The following is a 21,278-nucleotide window of genomic DNA, read 5'->3' on the forward strand; positions in this document are numbered from 1 at the left end:
TCACATGAATCTAAATGTAATAAACAGTGACAATTCATCATTCAGCGCCAAGAATGATTTGAATCTCTACACAAGTGAGAATATCATCAAAAAATGGGAAAAACAGAAATTCAAGAGATCATATTGGGTGATAAGTAAATGCATTCCAACAATAATAACGCTTCATGTATTTTTAATGTCAGAGCCTGGCCACTTCACAATCAAAATATGACATTTTGAGCCACAATTCAATCTGGGAAAGCACTTCTGCCTTTCTGTGGTTGAAGCAATGTCAGCAGGGAAGATGCACGTGTGATTCTTGTCAGCCAAAGAGACATACACATGCATGCACAAACAGAAACTCTGGATGTCTTTTTTGAAGGAAAAACCCCTCACTCAATTTCCCAACACTGTGAGGAGCTGCTTAACACCTCTCTTACCTGCACAACAACAACCTGAATGGACACATGATCTGGAAGTCTAATTGGTGCTCGGAAGTACTGCGATAATGCAACCAGAAGATGAAGTATCGCTACGAGACTTTTAGCATGAACAGCTGAAATAGATATTAAAAGCACAAGTTAGAAACTGCAATGTTACTAGAGCATGCATCTTTACTCTAGGATGCAAGGATTATGGGACTCTCTCTTCCTCTTCCCACCTGAAGCCAGGGGCACTTTTAAGGAAACTCTCCTTCAATTTTCTTCTGCTCAAGAAATGATGTGAATGCAACCCAGTCAGTAATATTTGTCAGCACCAAAGCATCAGTTTTTGCAACGTCTGGATGCCATAGACTAGTGTAGATGGAAATCTAAAGCTAATCCAAAACCCAGATTTCATGTACGACAGCTTCAGTGATGCCTACGCATTCTCCTTGCCTTTCATTTTATTCCCTTTACTTCAATAAGGATTTATGGACTATCAGAAAGATATTTTTGTATTCATAACATGCACTTATTCATTTTTAAGTGTCACAAAGTCTGCAGGATAATAAACGAGCCTGTTTTGGCAGAAGCCTTAAGCAATAACTTACTAAACTCAATGACTCAAACATTCCTCATGAAGTTGTTACAGTTCTTGTTATTGAAGCTTTTTCACAGCAGGTTTCATATGGGTAGTTAACACTAGCATGACTTATGAGATATCAAAAGCTGTAATGTTGGAAGTATCAAAACAGCAACATCAAAATGAATCTTAATTCTTATTACTCTTTCACACTCCTTTTTTTTTTTTTTTTGCACCTATAGTCTTCCCCAGAGTAGTATCCCAAAACAGCTTTTGATAGCTACAGAATGGTGAGCTTAACTATTTTATGTAAGAACTAACCAATAGCTACCACCTTACTTAATTGTAAAGCAAGATCAGATTCATTCACACATTATTCATTATCTTCCAGCACAAGTCTCAACTGTGCAGCAGAGATTTCACCACCTACCATACATATAAAATGCGATATCACTGTCAAATTCTGCTGGGGTGCCAATGGTAGGGGATGAAGTATGTTAGCAGAATGCTACAAGACATCTGTTTACCTAGCATTGATGTGTGCTACAGCTGGCTACAGCTGTTGCAGTCTAACTTCAGCTCTAAAACACATGTAAAACATTAGTTTAAAACTAGAAGTTAAATCAGCGGGCTGTTCCAAACACCCTGTATCCAGCTGTATAACAGAAAATCCAAAAAGCCCCAAACCAGAGAGAAAGGCTGGAGAGAGAAGACGACAGGAAACTCAGTGGGAAGACACAAAGGGGAAAGTCAGTGATGTCAAATGTTCAGTCTTCCTCCCTGGAGCCCTTTCTGTCCCTCTCATAGAGTGGTTATTATTAGAAAATGTGACATAAAACTGTTCAGCTCAAGACAGGTACAGAAAACAGGCACACTGCTACATGCTGATCCAGGTGTTCACTAGGATGAAAACTTAAAAAGATTAAGGGGCTTAATTTTCTAACACTGCTGATAACCTGCTTTCTGCAACACATATTCATTGTGTTGTTCATTTCTATGTAGATAGTTCTAAGTTCACATATATTACAATAGAACAGGAAGGGTATGGCACTAATATTGAAGGGAGTTTTGTAATCAAAAGCAGTAGCTCAGATTTTGTCCTAAACAACCAAAAATATTAACATATAAGCTGTACATCTTATACAAATGCAGTGTCTGGATCTACCTCTTCCTCAGCACTTATGCACTTAGCTGTCCCTTAGTAACAGAAAACATAAGGTGGTATGCAGGTGGACCTAAGAGCAGAAAGATGGTATTTGCCTTAAAAGAAAGTTTAAACTGGAGGCTGTGCAGAAGGAAAGAGAGCAGACTGTACTGCATGTACATGCCCTTTCCTTTACCTCCTACTGAAGAATAGCTCCTACCATAAATACCAGGTCTCAGCTTTCCCTTAGCATTAGGTATTTAAGAATTCCAGATAGCAGCTATAAACTCTCAGCTGTCAACTAATGGGAACAGCACAGAAAACAAACAACTTACAGTCAACATTCCACTTAATGCTTCTTGGCGGGAGCTTAAGCGTTTCATTGATCTTCTCAAGCACTGTCTGTAGCTTCTGTTTCTGGGCAATTTCAGACTGAGTAACCTCAGCAACGTTCAGCTTCTCACATTCAAGCTTCTCTGAAATGAAGAAAAAAGAGCCAATGAATTCCACATTGCATGCAGCCAGATGAATGTTCAACAGGTATCAGACTTCCTAGTTTTAAAATTATTTGCTTTTGTGTACAGAACCACTCTCCTCTACCTTTCTGAAGTTGTAAAGATAGACACAGTACAGCCTAATAAGAATTTGTTGCAAATCCCATCAGATTGAGAGGTAAAACCTGTTACTTCAATTGCTACTGGATAGAGAGTAATCCTCATCTAACTGGCTTGTACAGCAGACCAGCACGCCTAGGAGTGATATACACCAACTTCAAGATTAGTTTAATCAGTCCAAACCTCAAGGTTTCTCCCTCAGATTCAGGAGGTTTAAAAAATGTCCTGGCCCAGGTGCAATAGAAGTGAAATATCACCGTATTCACTGAGGTGGAAGATGCATCCAATAAATGTGAGCAAGTATTTCTGGAGGCATAGAAGCAACAAAAACATTGGGCAATTTATTTCTGTGAAATCACAGCCCTTTTGGATTCAAAATTTGCAGCAGATTTTAAATTATTTTATGACTTGGATTGTAAATTATCAGTGCAGATTGCTTGGCTTATATCAACTCAGCATAGTTTGCTTTGAACAGATTTAAGCAAGATCAGTTTAAGTCTGGATAAAAGCCTGGCATGAACTGGATCCACACAGTAGTGTATAAAGGTTTAGATAGATCAACTGAAAAGTAGTATCTCTGTTAAACTATAGAAAGTGTGAGCATGAAATTAACTGAAGACAGATGTGCAATGAGGAAATGCATAACTCTTATACACACAGAGAAGAAAAAAATGTATGTGATGTTTGCCCTGTCTCAGGAGGACCCGCACACTGCCCCATGCATTTAACAGAGACATGGGAAGAGAAACAATCTCCATTATAATTGCTATAAAAGATAGTGCTAATGTTCTGTCAAACTGCCAGGAACCTCACAACATTAATTATGAAGTGATGAAAATTTAGCAATAAAAGCTTCCTTATAACAACATCGGACACAAAATATTTGATCACCTATCAATTTTCTTCTGCAAAAGAATATATTATCAAGTTTGGTAAAAGCTGGTCTTGTTCTCAGCTGGAGTCAATTGTGTATCTTCCCAAATAAAGTGAATCTGCCAGCCTCTGAATTCTGCCTGAAAAGTTGCTGTCTCCATGAATTTCTCATGCCTCAACAGAAATTAGTCTAAGCACAGTCTCACAAGATCAGAATCTTAGTTAGCACAGACTCGATCCACAAGGAAGCAAGGATAATGGAAAAGATTCCACTGAAATCAATAAATGCCAGATCACTGGACACATGTTCAGACTGTATCTGATTTGCATTTTTGGGGGTTTGGGTGAAGTCACTGGAGGCCTGCCCATAAGAATCAAGTTGCTCAATCTGGGTCATATCCATTCCACCACAACCTATTCAATAGCTTAGCCATTCAAAGAAGGGAATAGTCTGTGTAGTCTTTATTAGAAGTGCTCTTAATGTTTCAGGATTCATTTAAGATACTGAAAAGAAATTTACTGGAGATTTTATGAGCTGTAATAACTAAGAAAGTGGCTTTCAAGCCAACAGTTAAAAAAGCATATGCCAGCTCTGTATTAGCAGTTTCTTTTCTCTATCTGTTTCTCAGCTGAAGTTCAGTTTGCAGTCCACCGGGTATCATTACCTCAGTAATGTTAAGAGCCAGACATCAAATCAGAAAGAAATTCCAGCTTTCCAGAGGAACTCCAAGATGTGACTAAACTACAGTATGGAACCAGACCAGATTAAAAACATCCACCATTGTACTGAAAATATCCTTGCTTTTAAACTTACTTTCCACTTCTAACACTGTTAAGTTTGTACAGCACATATGCAGATAATAAATTCAATTGGAGTGAATTCTGCTGCCAAGACAAGAAACCCAGCACCCTCTATCACCCCTGGTAGACTTCATGCCGTTCTCATCAACTACAGAGCACCATACATTGCACTGTAGCTATGAGGACTGTGCATGCAGGCTATTGCTCAAGGGTCTCATAATACAGAGCTATTTTTATATCACTTAGTGGCATAAATGTAAGATGACACCAAGGCTCCTAAGTAGGAACAAGTGAACCACTTACTGACAAAGTGACCCAACACGTGCACATAAATTTTTTCTTACCAAATAATTTCTGCAGTACTTGTCCATCGTACAGGTCTTCAGCCAAGTCTTTCACAATAATCCTCTCTCCTACCAACACATCATTAATCCAGTCAATTAATACCTATATGGGAAACACAAATTTGGCAGAATTATATGCTATTCATTTGCAATTTAAAACACATGTCATTTTGTACAATGTTGAAAATACTGAGCAGAAAGAATACCAAAGCTGCAATGCTTGAATTTCAAGTACAATCAGTCTGAAATACTACCAGATGAAAATAGGAAGGATTCAGGAAGCACTTCTAAGGTGGCTGAGTCAATGCTCCACAAGGTCTAGACAGACAACTCACACATTGCTTTCTGAAGTGAAATCTGCCATTTGATTTCAGTAGTATCTTAACATTTTTGTCATAAATTAAAGTGTTGAAGTTGATTCTAATGAAGCTTCCTGCTGAAATTCTTATCCCAAGAATTACAAAGACTATGAGGTAAGTCAGCATGATTTTACATTGAGAGGGTGGATAGGACCAAGAATCGGGACTTGGGAGTTTAATCCAAAGTGTTACTGTGCCACAGCTATAGCAAAAATTAACCTGTCTGGTTCACTGGGACGTATGCACCATGTGGTTTTGTTTAATTAATACATAAACAGAGCTCTGAAGCTTTCAAATGAAAGAGGCAGGGATAGCATTAAAAATAGTTTCATTTTCATGCAAATACATTGAAAGTGTTTGCATGCTTTTCATTACCTTCATTAGTTCTTGTAATTTTGGGTCATTTCTTGAATTTGGATCGACCATCGTTCGGACCTCATTTTCCTCTGGAAGGTTTAAAAGGTAGACATCAGAAACAATTACAGGCATGACACTTTATTTTACATTAAGCTTTTACATCGAGATGTAAAATCGTTGTGAATTACCTAGCATAGTGTCCTCAGGGTCTAGTTCAAATGGAATCGGACTGAGAGGTAAGTTAATGGCATTCATTCCTTCTTCCTGTAATTCAGATACTAGGAAGTAAAAAAAGAAGAGCTTGGTCAAATTCAATTCAATTTTACTTGCTATTTCACTCTTGCTAAAAGTAGTATTAATTGTATTAATTTCCTTATGAGAACATGAGTCTATTAGATAAGCCGCTGGGTGTAATTACAGCAATAAAGTATAGCTAACAAAAATGGGAAGCTCAGCCAACAAACCTTTACTCATTTGAGCAGCAGGGCTAATGGTAGTGGAATCAATGAAATTTTCTCAAAGCTTTTTCAGAACAAGGCCTGTTGTCCCAAGTTTTAAGAGGCTCACTCACATATTAATGGTCCCAACACTTTAAAACTAATGAATCATTTCACCTGAGGGAAATGATTATTGTTGTCAGCTATGTCACCCTTGCTCTGGAAATGCTTTAAGTCTAGCTCCTTAAGAACAGCCAGGTCTGGCCACCCATCCATCCACACAGGAGTTTCCAGACCAACTATTTAGGACTGAAGGTACGGTGGCAGCATGGTCCTCCAGGACACAGTTCCTTCCATTGTTCAGGTCAGAGACCAGCTGGAGAAGGCTGTGGGATGCTTCTGGCCTGCATCCTTGAGCTCTGTTCTGCTGAAATACAGCAGAAGGATGCAGGGAGAAGATAATGAACCCTCAATAGTACTACCTTGACGTGGAGTCTAGACATTGGCTGCAAAAGAAGCTGGACATGGTGATGAGAAAGTAAATCAAGAACTCGTATTTTGGACAACCCCACAATTATCAGAAATGATGGATGAGTTCTTACTCAGCTAAAGTTGCAAAAATCAATGCCTTTGTGATGCATGCTCTGAAGACATAGGAACAGAGAGATACAGAGAAGTAATCACATAATCCTGCCACTAGTTCATTACCGTACCCATCGCAGATGTGGCAAAGTCCAGAGCAACTACCTTCATGCCTCTAGATGACCCAAACTCTAACAGGTTGTAAGGATTCCTTTGCTGCCTAAGCATGCCTTCAGAATAGAAGATAATAAATACAAACAAGCCAGTACACTGATCCTACAGCTATGGAAGGATACATATCATCGTGCAAGGAGGGTGCCCACTTTGGTGATTGCACAAGTTTGCATGTGCTTCATAATCAAGGACTCAGTGCAACTTGATTTACAAAGCCAGGAAAGAGGCACACTGTCTTCTGAATGACCCATAACTCACATTCCTTGGAACATTCCCCTTCCAGTATACTCAACAGAAATGGTTGCTAGCCCAACTGTCTCAATCAGAGGTTAAGGCGCAGTAAATTTATCATCCTGCATAAGTACTACAGATTCAGGTGGCTGCAGGTCCGTTCCAACCTTGTGATTCTGTGATTTTATGAAAACAGAGAAGTAGAAAGCAACAACAGACATCCTATGTTTTGTCCGTGGCCCAATTACTGCCCCATACATTAGCTTTTGGAAAACAGATTTGCCTCTCTAACATAACATCTTGTGTGCAATAAGCAATATAAACTTCACATGAACACCGTGATAACTAGTTGGCGTGATAACAGTACCTGAAACTTTCCAAACCTTTTCTAAGCTCAGTGAAATGTTTTGTGCTCTGCCAGATGAAATGCCTATGCGCATTTCAAGGGTCTGTGTAGCTACATTCAGGCGTCTGCGTAAGATTCATGGCAGGAATGGGAATGGCTACTTGAATGCTTATTACTTGGAATAGTACAAAAAATTACTTTGAAAAATCCACCACTTTCGATATTAAAACAGAAAGTTCACACACTCACCCTGCCTGTGCACCTCTAAATTACTGACATAAGCAGCTGTAAGGAGTAATAAAATCACACTGACAATAACAGACCCCTAGATTGTTGAACAGCCTCTAAAACTGAAGGCTGAGGGCAATGAACCAAATTCATCCCTTGTGTAACTCCGTGGAGTTCTGAGCAGTTGTAGCAGGGATGAATTTGGGCTCATATGTACAATCTCAGCAACTGTTTACACTTAATGGCAATTTTTTGAACTGCTAGCACTCCTCAGAGAAAATCTTTGTTGCTTTTCTTAACCTCTTTTGCTTTTTTTTCCATTTTAGTTCCAAATTGCTACAGACATGAAAACATCGGTGCACAGAAAACTTCCGAGTGGAAATCTTTCTGTTCTGAACTATTTAGTTCACAAAGGACTTCCACACAGGGGTTCCTAGGCAGAAAGCTTTTCTTCCACACTGAGCCCAACAGTGAGCACAGTAAAAACAAGTCCTTCCAAGCCAGTTGGCTCCACATTCCTGCCTCCTGCCCCCAAGAGCAGAAAACACAAGGGAGTAACCCTTGCTCCAAGAGTACCTTTTTCATTTCCTTCCCAGTACTGAGAAGATTTACTGCAGATGAAGAGCACTACTAAATTGAGGATGTAAGAACATATGCATCACATCAAGCTGTACGTAATGGGAGAGAAAATGTATTAAGTAACACAACCACGCTTTCTAAGAATTTCCATCGAAAAACTTCCATGACAAACCACTATTACACACTTAGGTGCTTACAGAGGAACCACAAAAATGTGACTGAGGTTACTAGTTTGCATACCACAGTTTCAGCAGGGGAACCTACTTTTCTGCTGCCTTTCATTAATTTGTTTTAATTACTCTTCCTGAAAACCACTTGATTTAGTAATTTAATACAAAGCACACAGGTTTGGGATGGTTTTTGCAGCAGCTGAAATTAATATAAAATCACCTCATTTTCCATGATACTTTGAGGAGTGACTTAGAGCACAGTATAGTGAGATCCCTCTGAGCCTTGCGGCATAAAGGCCCAGGGATGCCAAGTGGAGCTGAGGAGAGAATATTCATTTAAAGCAAGGGATTATGCAAGGCCCAGAGAAATCTCTGTGGACTGGCAGTGTGGAAGTTTCCATTTTACCTCTGGATAAGGAACGGACGCTTTTCTCCTCAGACTTGTGATGAGGCTCCACGCGCCAAATTCACTGTGATGTAATCAAGCACAACTCCACTGCTATCAGCTGTCAACAGACTTCCTCGTGTCACGCCAGCACCAAACTTGGCCCTACAGCCAGGGAGCCCACGAGCTTTTATCAGCAGCAACTACGGCAGCTATTTTAAGTTCTTACTGTTTTAGATGCTCTAGGATTACAAGGTCATAAACCTATGCTATCAAATCCAGCGTGGGTTCTCTGAGCCAGACGCTGCCCTTTGATGCATGCTTCCAACTGCCATTGAAACCCTTGGAAGCTGAGCACATCTGAAAGTGGAGTACTGCCCATACGGTTTAAATTGGCTTAATTCCTCTAGTACATGCAGCCTGTTGCTCCACGTTGTATTTATTAGAGTTTCATTTGTTTTTTTTTTACTCCTTTATTTTGTGTACTGAAGGCTTTTTGCTGCCCTGCTTAGTATTCATGGCTTACTGTTATCCTGATTTGAATAAAACACATCTTATTATTTAACTGATCTCCAAAATGCCACATTGCCCAATGCACACTTACATGTACTTCATTCCAAAGAATCACAAAATAAATACAGCAAGATGCAGTGTTAGATGGTCTCTCCTATAAGTGCTTCAGCCATGTTTTTCCAGATAATTGATTCCGTACTTGCAAACCTAGGTTACTCCAGGGCTACCACAGGAAGGGATCAATTCTGTTAGTTTTTTATTACCTAGAGCTGAACACTAATGCTGCAGGAGCATGGCGACATAATACTTCTAAACTCAATCTTAAAAAAAAAGGGGTGGGGGTGGGGGAGGGAGATTTAAATATATACAGCTACATAACTCTAAGAATATATATGTATAAATATATATAAGTATATATATGTGCACACACTCACATGCATTTGGAGTTTTTTAATTGCTTTTTTTTTTTTTTAATACGAAAGTTTTCCATTCAGTGCCTTCTGTGCCATTCTCAGGGAGTTTTATTTTTTGGGAATCTGAGGCTTGTTGACACTCATATGACTCCAGGAGTATAGGCTTCAAATAACAAGTAAGACTACCTCACATTGTAAACTACTATGGCAGACAGAGGGTTTATAGGCAGCGTCTCTATCTTCAGCTACTTTTTCCTGGAACTAGCACCACATGGAAGGCCAGCCGCAGACATCATGTTGCCAGAGCAGCACTGGATATTTGTATATATACACACGTTCAAACACGCACACACATGCTACATACATTTAAGCAGCCAGAAACTACCATCCATTTGGAAACGTGCTGTTTTCTAATAGGAAATGCCTTTGCAGTTCTTGTACAGACATAGATATCTGATCAGTTGTAGCTCAGCCAAATTTAGATGAATTGGGTTTGGTTTCATATTCTCTTTCCTGGGCACAAGTTTCTGATGAAGGCTCATGACCCTGATGCCTTGCTTTCACACCCACTTGTGCACAATGGACAGCATTACCTCTACTGGCTTGAGAGACTGCAACACAGACCTGTGTAAATGGCTGCATCTGCACAGATTTCTGTGGGCTGATGCTGTTTATACTCACTCACTGGCTCAGCACGCTTCCTATTCCCTCTCAACATACTCCACTTTTATCCCCTGATTTAATTCCAGCAGAGTAATTCTGAGTTTGTATTGGCAAATGTGAGAAGAGATCCAAATTACCTAAGATGGTCAGAGAGAGAAAAACAGACAGTGAAACTCCTTTCAAAACCTCCACGTTTAAGCTTTTACAGAATGATTCTGTTTATTCAAGCAAACTTATGCAATTACTTTCTGGGCTATCCAAAATGCTATTTTCTAACGCTCGTGTGTGTGCATCTTATGAGTCCACAAAGGGAAAAGAAAATATTAATCTAAAATGGTACTGCCTAATTTTCTTGCATACATAATTCATCCAATATGGATTTTGGCAGCTCAGCTTCAACTCCAGAACAAAAGAAATCCACACAAAAGACAATAAATCTGCATTACACATGGTACTAAAATGATCCAATGGATTTATAGATGTTTACAAGTTTGCAGAGTGTGACACAGCGTCCACCAGAAATTCAATATTCACAGCACAAAACATCATAAACATATGTCTGCAACTACAAAGGGCCCTTTTTATGTTGGGATCATTGTTAAAATTGTCTTCAGAACATAAACCTTAAGTTGTAAATGCTACTCCCCATTTATTCTCCAAGACATAACAAATGAGGAAAGAAAAGCAGAGATATGTTTGTAATTGAAAATGTTTCTCAGGAAATGATCTGTACAGGAACATCATTCTCATTCCATTAACTGCTGACTCCAAGCCAACCATTTGTAAAAGTAAATAAATATGCAAACTGGCTGACAACAATGTGCCTGCCTTTAATGTTACTGCATTAGTACCCAGCCTCCAAAAATGAATACATTTTCTTTTCTCATTTCTCCATTAAACCAAACACGGCATATAGACAAAAAGAACAGCAGAAATGCTGTTCACAAAAGAAATAATTATGAGAGAAATGCTTTAATTTGACTTTCATGCATGCAACGCTGCCTCAGTCCCTACTTCATTCTACTTTTCCTTGTCCCAGTTAGTGGGGAAAACACTTTCTATAGATTGACAAGACTCTGGTCTAAGTGGGTAAAAAACTGCTGACTAGGGAGCAAATTCAGCCACCTATAAAATACATGCAATTTTCTGCACCATGTCACAAGGCTTCTTGAAGCTCACATTCTTCATTTGGGATGAAAGTTCTTTGAATTTTCCTGTCATTTCTAAGAGGTAACAAGTAGTGTGGTGTCGAGCTAAAGCAGATGTCAGTCATTCCATTCATTCTTTCAGCACATCCTCTCAATATTGCTTTTAAAATATATAAGCAGCATCTGCAGATGTTGCATAAAGCCTCTTACCCTACAGAAGTGTTTTACATATGACTGAAGAAAAACTACATAACTGCTTTGCAAATGAAGGAACACGGGAGTTCAAATGAGTCTATTTTTCCCCCATGGAAGAACAAAGCATGTATATGAGAAACGCTGTAACTGTTCCAAGACCACAGCAGAATGTGCTGTGCTCAATCTGATCCCTGCCTGAAAACTCCAAAGATTCATCTCAGATACACTGGTAGCAGCCTTGATTCCTGCAGGATGTTAATTGGTCTGCACCTGGTAACCCTTAGGACAAGATATTTCATTGAAACAAGTCCTTTGACACCTACAGCTTCCAATTAATTGAGATATTGCACATCTCAAAACTATGTGAGGCACTCGAGGCAATTCTGAGACAGAAGGAAGAGCATCTGTCTTCTCCTCACCAAGGGCAGAAGTCGATATCTCTCGAGTTATATAAAATCAGCAGCTATCAACATCCAAAAGAAAGTCAGAGACACCTCAGAACCAAGGAGAGGTAATTGTTCATTCTACAAATCCAACAGGTTGCTGTAGATTTCTTCACAACACTGTGGAGAAGCTGATTTTAAAGGGCTGACTCTTGCCTTGTGTTCTCTCAATCACCATCCAGCTAGCAGCTGCTCTTCCAACATCAACAAGCGGTGCTCACGCAGAAAAGACAAAACCAAATAACTGTTCCAAGCAGTCTTTCCCAGCTCGACAAGTTCTAGCTATTCCTAAGAGAAAACCCCAAAATAGTTCTTAGGAATGTAAGGGTACACCAGTAACTAGCTGCGGATTTCCTGGATTTCTTGCTCTTTTCTTCTTGTGTAGATAAACCTTATTTTTGAAGAAGGCAAAAAAAAAAAAAAAAAAAAAAAAAGAGCAAGTGTCAGAACTGCTGCATTTCAACAATAAGGACTGAGAATTGGCTAATGTATCATACATGAGCACAATTTCCAAGCTGCAGCTCCTAGAGCTGGCCAAGCATTCATCCAAACTGTGTTTTAGGAGATTACTAACCAGTTGTGCTGTGGTCACTAGAATGGTTGTGGCGTTCTGCTAACATGCAGTTGCACAAAAGTGCAAGATGATGATGTAAGGCAGGTTTTGGAACAAACTGAAAACTCTGTTTGGCTTAGGAAAGCAGAGATAGTTCTCTATTTGCTCAGAAAATCAGTCAACTGTCACCAACCTAGGCTGAGGACCGTATAGGACAATTAATTGGTTTAATATCTTATCAACAGAAGACCGTATCATTAATCCCACTGTCCAGAGTAGAAAGCAATGTAATTATAGATTAAGGAATGAATGTCTCCTTTCTAAAGACACAAACTGCACTTGTAGAATGGAGGGTAGGCACTTAGAAATACAGCCTTAAAATCTGTCTGCAGTGTTACAGAATGGACAGTAACAGCTGTACCTCTCAATTCCCAAAGTCATGCTGTAAGCAGCAAGGTCCCCCCCCTTCCCTTCAGCAGCAGTGATTTTTATCCAGCCCTGTGCCTTGCCCTACAAGGGCACTTCCTGGTACCTTCCTGCATGTTTCTGATCCTGCTTATTTCTTCACAGAACTCCAAAAGCTGCTCCCATGTCTAAATGTTCCATCTCAAAAAACCACCTTCCTGAGGTGCCCATCTGATGATGGCACTTAGATGTTTTATATCAGGAAATGAATTGCAAGCAGTGTAAGCACCAGCACTGTAGGGGTAAACCCACAGACCTGAAGTGCACATGCACTGCAGTCAGCTCCTTGCTACCATCTGTCAAATCCATCAGATGTGGGAAACACTTCTGTGTAACACTCCTACCTGTGAAATGCATCCACGGCTCCCTGGCACTACCAGTTTATCAATTTCAGCAGCAAAACATCCATACCAGTAGTAGCTGTGATACAGTATTTTGCACTTTGCAGGTGAACACAAAACAAATGCAATCCAAGCATCCAAATAACCTTAAATGTATTTCCTTTTACAGCACTAACACATTTAGAATTGCCCAGAAGTACACAACATCCTTCAGCTGTTGATGGCATAAATGCTTTTATGGTACTAGTCCTATTAAGAAATGCTTAGTAGTATCAAATTTTCACTTTATTAAGCACGAATATTAAACTTGCCTAGTGCATGATACAGCCCATCTCAAACACATTTTGGACTACAGCAGACAATTTTCCCTGGGTGGATATTCAGCTGATAAGAATCATTATTTTCACACTGGATCCAGTACTACTTAAGGACTGAATGTGCACCAAATTGAACTTAGCAGAAACATATACTCACATGAAATACCATGAGGTGAAAGAGTTAATTAAAACTCACTCGTGTTGCAGAAATATTTTCAGGGAATAGCCTTTAGAATGAACAAACGACTGGATTTTTTCTTCTGTACCTCCCTGGAAAATGAAACCTGACAAGAGCAGGGAGAAAATCAACTCCCAGTCTTCTCGTCAAATTGCTACCAAACAAAAATAGCTACCACTGACAAAAATACAAGGTCAGAAAGGAATATTCCTAAGACACCGCACAGACAGAGACAAGAAATAATTGAATGAGCCAGGTCTAATCTCCTACCTTTAGGGCAAAACGCTCCACAGCCCATCGTAGGTTTGCCAGGCCACCCTCATAGTGCATCCAAGGGAGAACCACAGCCTCGCAGGTGTTGGAAGCCCCTTGCTCTGCAGGCCCCTTCACTGCTGCTCTTCAGAGCCGTATTGTTAGAGCCTGTTTTCCAACAGAATGGTCCAAGCACATTGCAACTCTGAGCTCGGAGCATCGCTTCAGAACAAGTGGCTGACTGCCTATATAATTTAATATGATGCCACATGAGACTCATAGACCATCTGCAAAAGAAGCTAAATCTGCTTTTTGCAGCTTGGTGAGTTGCATTCTGAACGCCGGGCTGCAGCTTTGACTGTGTGCTTTTGTTATCTGTCACATAACTGAACAAAACACTCAAATGGCACGTCTAAGGCACATGTTTTTACTCATCTCATAGTCAGTTCCTACTGCACATAACTTCTTATTTACAGCTCCCCTTAAAGCATAGGGAAGGTCTGGGCACAGACATGGCAGTACTGGAAGAAGCTTTTTTCTGTTGGTTTTTTTTTGGGGGGAAACCAAGTCTGGGTGAAGGCTGAAGTCAACAAAAGCTACAGCATCCTTAAATCCTGTTGTCAGAATTGAAATGCATGCATGATGTGAGCAAATTCAGGTCTTGATCTTAGGACTCTTTTTTCTACAAATGCTTCCCTATTAACTAATGAATGGTAAGGAAAACTCAGATGGAAGGAGATAAAGTTCTAAAACCGAAAAAGAATATATAATCTAAGGAAGGAGGAAAGAACAGGAAAGAGCCATCAAAAGAATAATAAACTACTGGTAAGATAGTAACTAGCCTTCCATTGGCTATGGGTCCTCCCAAGGACAGACAGTAAAGAAAAGATCATCTAGAGCAATTATTTGGACAAAAATCAAATTCATATGAAGAGCTCCACAAATTAAAACTTTTCAGAAGCTGTGAAGTGCCTGTTCCATTTAGAGGGGGGATGAGGAAGGTGATAAACCCCCAACTCACTTTTAAGCAGCAGAAATTGGTACCTTTCTAGTTTCCAGCTGAACTCCATTTACCATCCCAAGGGCAAGTATGGAAAACCAAGAGAAATTTCTCATTCAGAGTTATTCAGCCATGTTACACAACACCTCCCCCCCACAGGTTTCATTTCAGAAGTGATCTCCTGCAAAAAAAGAGACACCGAGCCTTCCTGAAGTCACACTTTTCACCAGCTCTGGGGAGTCTGATACACACCAGTTTGCAGTTACTGGGTCATTCCCATGGGCACCTCTCCTTGCTGCTGCTGCACTACTCAGAAGCCGTAATGGAATTCCCCACTCCAACTCCTGCAGTCCCATTGCTTTCTGGCACTGGGAAACTGGACTGCTGAACTGCTTAACACGAGCATTCAATTACAGGACAATACTGAGCTGGCATTTCTTTACCAAGCTTTTCTTTTCTTCATCTCTGAATAGAATCCTAAGTGTCCCACATACCTCCCAAGCAGGATTGCCACCATAAAGTAAACACAGCTCAGGAAAATCAAGTTCCACTGGGAACCATCAAGAAGGATGCTGAAGATATTTCTAGGTGTTAAAAAAATTCACCAAGTCTGAAGCAGCCACAATTTGTATCGTCTATTACACCTATTTCCTAAGTGACTAATTATAAAGTGATGCTTCTTTTGCATCCACAAAAATAGCTGTCTTTACAAAAATAGTAAATGAAAGCTATCTTTTTTATGATGAGCTTTTGTATCTAAAAGCTAAAAGATCGCATCCACGCAAACTGCTTTGACAGGTATAGTTACAGCAGGGTAAGAAAGCTCTGAATTGGCTCAAGCAAAGCTGTTTTCTCAAGGGGTGTAACCTGGTGAGAAATTAACAGCAGCAGCTCTGAAGTGCACGGTTTGGGGACAGGAACACCAAGGAGAGGAATTTCTAATTATACCCTCGGCAATCCATTTTCACTTACCACAAACACGAACTCAAGCGGGCCTTAATTTCTAACTCCTATAATCTAACAACAGCAGCAGCAAGGAAATTATCACGCAGGCAGTTGTGCCTCCCCACTCCTTCGGCAGCCATCACTGCCAGGATAAAGCAGCACATGGGTACGGTGCTCTGGGCCGACCGTTTCCCCCAACTGCTCCTAAGGGCTCGCTTCCAAGCCCACCATTTTCATCTCTGTAAAAACAGAAGCGTAGCCAGGGAGGACTGAAGCCTTTTTCAAGTGGCTTCAGCCATCAATACAGGAAACAATTCAAAGGCAACATGACACTGATAGCTTAATTTGTGAAAATGGATAAATACCGTATCTGCCACATAGCACATTAACCCATGTAACAAATAAATACAGAAATAGCACTGCAATGCTTGGTTAAAAGGTTTTGGTTCACAGAGGAGGAAATTTAATTAAAGCATGTAATGTCAATTACTGTCATTTGTAATTTTATTTTGCTTCCCTAGAAACAATACAGATGCAGGATTCTAAAGCTACCTGCATGTTTGATGCAAATGGGATAAAATTATCTACGTTCTGAGAAAATCCAGATAGTAAGAAAAAAAGGCATTTTTACCTAACCTCATTCATGGATCTTCTTCAAAGTGTTGACTGCACGAGGACTGACGCCTCCAATTTGAACATACAGGCCAACAACCCAGACCTGAGACTTTTCATCGAATCACAGAATGGCCTGGATTGAAAAGGACCACAATGATCATCCAGTTTCAACCCCCTGCTATGTGCAGGGTCACCAACCACCAGACCAGGCTGCCCAGAGCCACATCCAGCCTGGCCTTGAATGCCTGCAGGGATGGGGCATCCACAGCCTCCTTGGGCAACCTGTTCCAGCGTGTCACCACCCTCTGAGTGAAAACTCCCTCCTAATATCTAAGCTAAATTTCCCCTGTCTTAGTTTAAAACCTTTGTGGTTTTGTTTTTTTTTTTTATTTTACTTGTGTTAGGTCATCAGAAAGACTGAGAAGGAAGCAGCAGCCTCAATCTCAGCTCCTGTAAGTGGGCACAGCCAACAGAAGAGCATGGATTGATATCAGAAGAGAATTTGGCTTACTGTTGTTACTGATTGATTTTAACAGGAAAATTATAGGGCCAGTTCCTTAATGCTTCTGCCTCACTCACTGTGCTCTATGCCAAAGTGACAGAGACCTAGGAGCGATGTAGAACACTCCCAGTATCTCACCACTGCTGTAATAAACGTTGCCAAATCTCCCCAGTCCTTTTCTCCCTCGCTACATGCAATACATCGCAGTGTCAGCATCCACTTCTGGTTTCATACAAACCGCTTTTCAGCAGTAAAGCTCATTGCAGCACAGCAGTGTGGTGCCCATATCGTATTCTCTTGAGGTCAGCAAGCAGCACCAGGAAAGGATGAATGAAACCTGTGGTCAGCGAATCACATCACATTTGTCTCTGCTTTGCACACTATGATCCGAGCTGTCAGAAGGAGAAAATCTGCTGTAAAGACCAACAAGCCTTTTTTCTTTAAGTATGACCACTTCCAAATACGGCAACCATGCCACCTTTTGAAATCATGCCTTCCTTAGTAGTGTAATACTACAGTAAAATGGTGATTAGAATTACAGGAAAGAGGTAACAAAAGAAAGAAGAAAGCAATCAGATCTTTTCTTACATCTCTACATAACAGACACAAATAGTGCCTATCAAGTTCCCCCCAGGCTATTTCAGGAGCATGCAGCATAGAAAACGATGCAGGTTCATTGCAAAAAAATTTAAATCTAATCTGCTTGAATTTGCAATGCCAGGAATCACGTACACAGAGGATGAGAAAGCAGAACTCATGTTATACACAAGCAGAACACAGAGTCATACAAATGGGGAATCACATAAAATGCTCAGCTACCCAGAAATTACGGGTTGGATCTCTGGCAGCACCAAATGCTGTCACGGCATAAATGCAGTCAGGGAAAAGGCATCTCCAGACAGGCTTCCTGCCTTCCCCACTCCTCACGAGGATTATGTGAGGCTGGCATCTGAGATTTCAAGGGTGGATCGGGGCATGAGTGGCACAGCTTTGTCACTGAAGGTCTCAGGGGCCTGCTGCGCTTTCTGAAATCCAATTGTTGAACTCTCCGAAAAGCTCTTCACATTCCACGGTCTACAGAAGTGAGGACATGTATGATGTGAAACTTTCACACCTTAGGCTGAGATTTCACTGCGCTGGGGAAATTCCCAGCTTCTCCAGCAGCCCCAGTTTAAGGCCCCTCTGCATCACTTTCACAACCAGAACGAAGCTCTGTGAAGCAATGCCAAGATGCTGCCCAAGCAGTGCACTGTTCACTTAGCAAAACTGAAATGTGAAGATTTAATTGTGACTTTCCAAAGCATGTTCTATTGGCTAAAGCTTGCCTTCTCAGACACCTTAATTTTATCTTTATGTCGACATCAACGTAACATCCCCTCCCTTTCTCATTTACCAGAGCTAAAATCCAGAAGTGGATCACTCACCCTCAAACAGACCATGCAATGAAAGGGAGGTGGGACAAGCATCACAGTTATATTTACAGATGTAAAATTATCCCTCCCAAATAACACAGGAGAGCGTTGACAAATGTCATTCAAAAGGGGCAATTCAGACCAGATCTACCTGGCAACTGCAAAAAATTAGCTGACAAAATTGCATCACCTATACTGGACTGACAGGTGGCTCAGGAGATGCTGACAAGACCTGGGGGGGGGGGGGGGGCACAGCTCCCTCAGCACATTATTGCTATTTGCAGCACACCTTCAAGGGGCGAGTGTTACCGAATGCAGGCAGGGAGCTTTTTTCCTTAAACACATGGAGGAAAGAGAATGATGTTATAGCTGTAAATATGCACACTTCTTTACAGCTTACATCATAAACAGTAACTTTACAACAAATGTAGGTGCATACAGTCAGCCCACTTGAAGGCTTGGTAAAGCAGCCTCAAACAACAGGAGCCACTCCCTGCCATCAAACCAGGCTTTACTCAGGTGTGAAACCTTCACCCAGAGCCTTGCTCGCTGTTACATGCTGACATTTCAGACCTAATGCTGGAATTATTCTCCTCTCATTTTCTGTGTAAATAACACTGGTTTGAAATCTAAACTCAACAGTGCTTCTGAAAACAGAGACAAGACTTGAAAGTCAGCGAAAGATAAGTGACATAAAAGCAGTCTGCAGATCGGACCCCAATCCTGGCTCCTGCTGATCCCTCTCACAGCACAAAAATATGACTCAGTAAGGGTAAAGGCAGCATAATCAGTTACTAAATAGTCCGCCCCATGTTATGGTATTGTTTCCTAAGTGAAAAAACGACAGCGAGTGATTTACAAGGGGATCCAAAACAGGCTCACAGTTTGTGCCAGTGTAAAGAAAAAATCCTTGATTTATAGACCTGCACATGAACAAGCCCCTCATTCTTACTCTCTCCCTGCCTTCCATTTAGTCTCCGTGTTACTCGAGTTGGATTTCCTTTAGGTCTGGGATCTATTCACTAAACTGCATTAATACACCAACTCCATCCTGCGATCTCCTCTCCTAGAATATTGCCAAGCTGGCAAGATGGTTCCTGTGAGACTACTTTCCCTGACGTGCAGTAAGCTATTTATTGACACACTGCCATTTCCAAGCCGTTTTGCACCTATGCAGTGAACTGGATAGCAGTTCCATATGTTAGAGCTGCTACACTTCTCTGGAAAATTGTATTACTTTGGGTAAATAAAACGCTGGGAGCAGCAGGAAAAGTATCATAAAAATGCAGCCGAGTTTGTTTCATCCTGCCTCCATCAGCAAATTTGGTCTATGACCTCCGCATATGAGTCATGCGAGCACTTTGGAACTCGCAGTGATTTATATTTTAAGGATAGGAAGTCCAAGGCTTACATTTCTATTCCCCAACCGTACATTATTTTTCTCCAAACACAATTTCTTGATAATTATCTATGAACTGAAATGCATAGGCATCTCTTTTTGCCTAATTTGTGGTGCATATTAACCAAAACCATTCATCTCAATAACCAGTCCCTGTGTTCTTGGCAGAACATAGTTGATGTGTAGGTTATTCCTGGAACCAGACAAGGCAGATGCTCTCATCACAGCTTTAGTCACGGAAACATGCTTCTACCAGGCATTGTTTGTGAAAAAGGAAATTCCCGGCATACCTATCAAAAACAAGGAGTAGTAGGGTACAAGACTTTGTAAATACAAGTACCTCATGAGAAGGGCTCATATTTTTTAATGCAGATCTGACTGTGTTCAACAAATCAAGACACATTTGTTTGAGTTTCAGGCTTGTGTCCTGCTGCAAAGTCTTCTGAGTCTTTTGTATTCAAGGCTCCACTCCTCCAGCCCTACACACACAAACAGATGCAGAGCAACAAGTCAAACTGCCATGTAGGCGCAGCAAAACAAAGATCTTCTTATCCATTACAGAGACTATTCCATTCCACTTTCAGTGCTCTAACTTGCTTGTCAGTGTATATAACCATTACATACACCATTGTTTGGTGCTGTCCTGTCACTGTCAGCACCACTGACTAAGCTGATAAGGCGATCCCAAATCAAGGACTGTTTCCAGACTCCTGCAGGCCATTACAGAACTGCATGAGAGCATCTGTGGGCTGGACAGCCTGTCTCCAAGACTTTACAGCGCTTCCTTATGCAGGCACACTCTGGAACAGTGAGATGAAAGGTAACTTTCCAGCCTACTGTGGAGTCCTGGTACTGATTCTGAATCCCTGAACTCTGAATTTTAATCCAAGAAATGTTGGTATCAGTGTTCCAAGTGCATTGCTCTATGCGAGGAGCCGTTTGATGGTCAGTACCTGGGTGACCTAACACTTCATCATGCGGCCTCACAGGGCTCCTACCTGGATTCACAGTCTGCCTTGATGAGTACTAGCAGAAGAAGCTTCTTTTCATTTTCTCTGTTCATTACTGACTGCGGTGTTGGGTCCACAAACCTCTGTTTTTCATGATCTATTTGACACAACATACATCATATCATTTGAAAGACCAAGTTTAAGAGGAAGGTCTCACTGGCTTTAAAGAGATCATTTGTTTCCTTTCTGATGGAGGCCTGTAAGAACCACTATAAAGGTATAAAAATCAAGCTCCTATAATGCTTGTGTCACGTTGACTTCCACCTCTTCTTTTAGATTACCCTCTAGAGACCAAGTCAGGAATTA

At 40.8% G+C, this 21,278-nt stretch overlaps 1 protein-coding gene across 3 annotated transcripts in view; it reads right to left on the bottom strand.

The window, feature by feature from the left end:
• Positions 1–21,278, bottom strand: part of PARVA (parvin alpha) — a 54,181-nt gene that overhangs the window by 14,926 nt on the left and 17,977 nt on the right. For 2 of the 3 annotated variants that reach the window (XM_015863945.2, XM_015863946.2), the window contains exons 3-7: positions 5,665–5,754; positions 5,495–5,565; positions 4,761–4,863; positions 2,464–2,604; positions 420–535 (exon numbers count right to left, since the gene is read on the bottom strand). In XM_015863945.2, coding sequence (XP_015719431.1) covers positions 420–535; positions 2,464–2,604; positions 4,761–4,863; positions 5,495–5,565; positions 5,665–5,754 — 521 coding nt within the window. Of the gene's footprint in view, positions 1–419; positions 536–2,463; positions 2,605–4,760; positions 4,864–5,494; positions 5,566–5,664; positions 5,755–14,107; positions 14,240–21,278 lie in introns of those variants that run through there. The other variant, XM_015863947.2, reaches the window with a different exon arrangement.

The sequence above is a fragment of the Coturnix japonica genome, chromosome 5 (assembly GCF_001577835.2).
Source record: "Coturnix japonica isolate 7356 chromosome 5, Coturnix japonica 2.1, whole genome shotgun sequence".
Taxonomy (NCBI): Eukaryota; Metazoa; Chordata; class Aves; order Galliformes; family Phasianidae; genus Coturnix; species Coturnix japonica.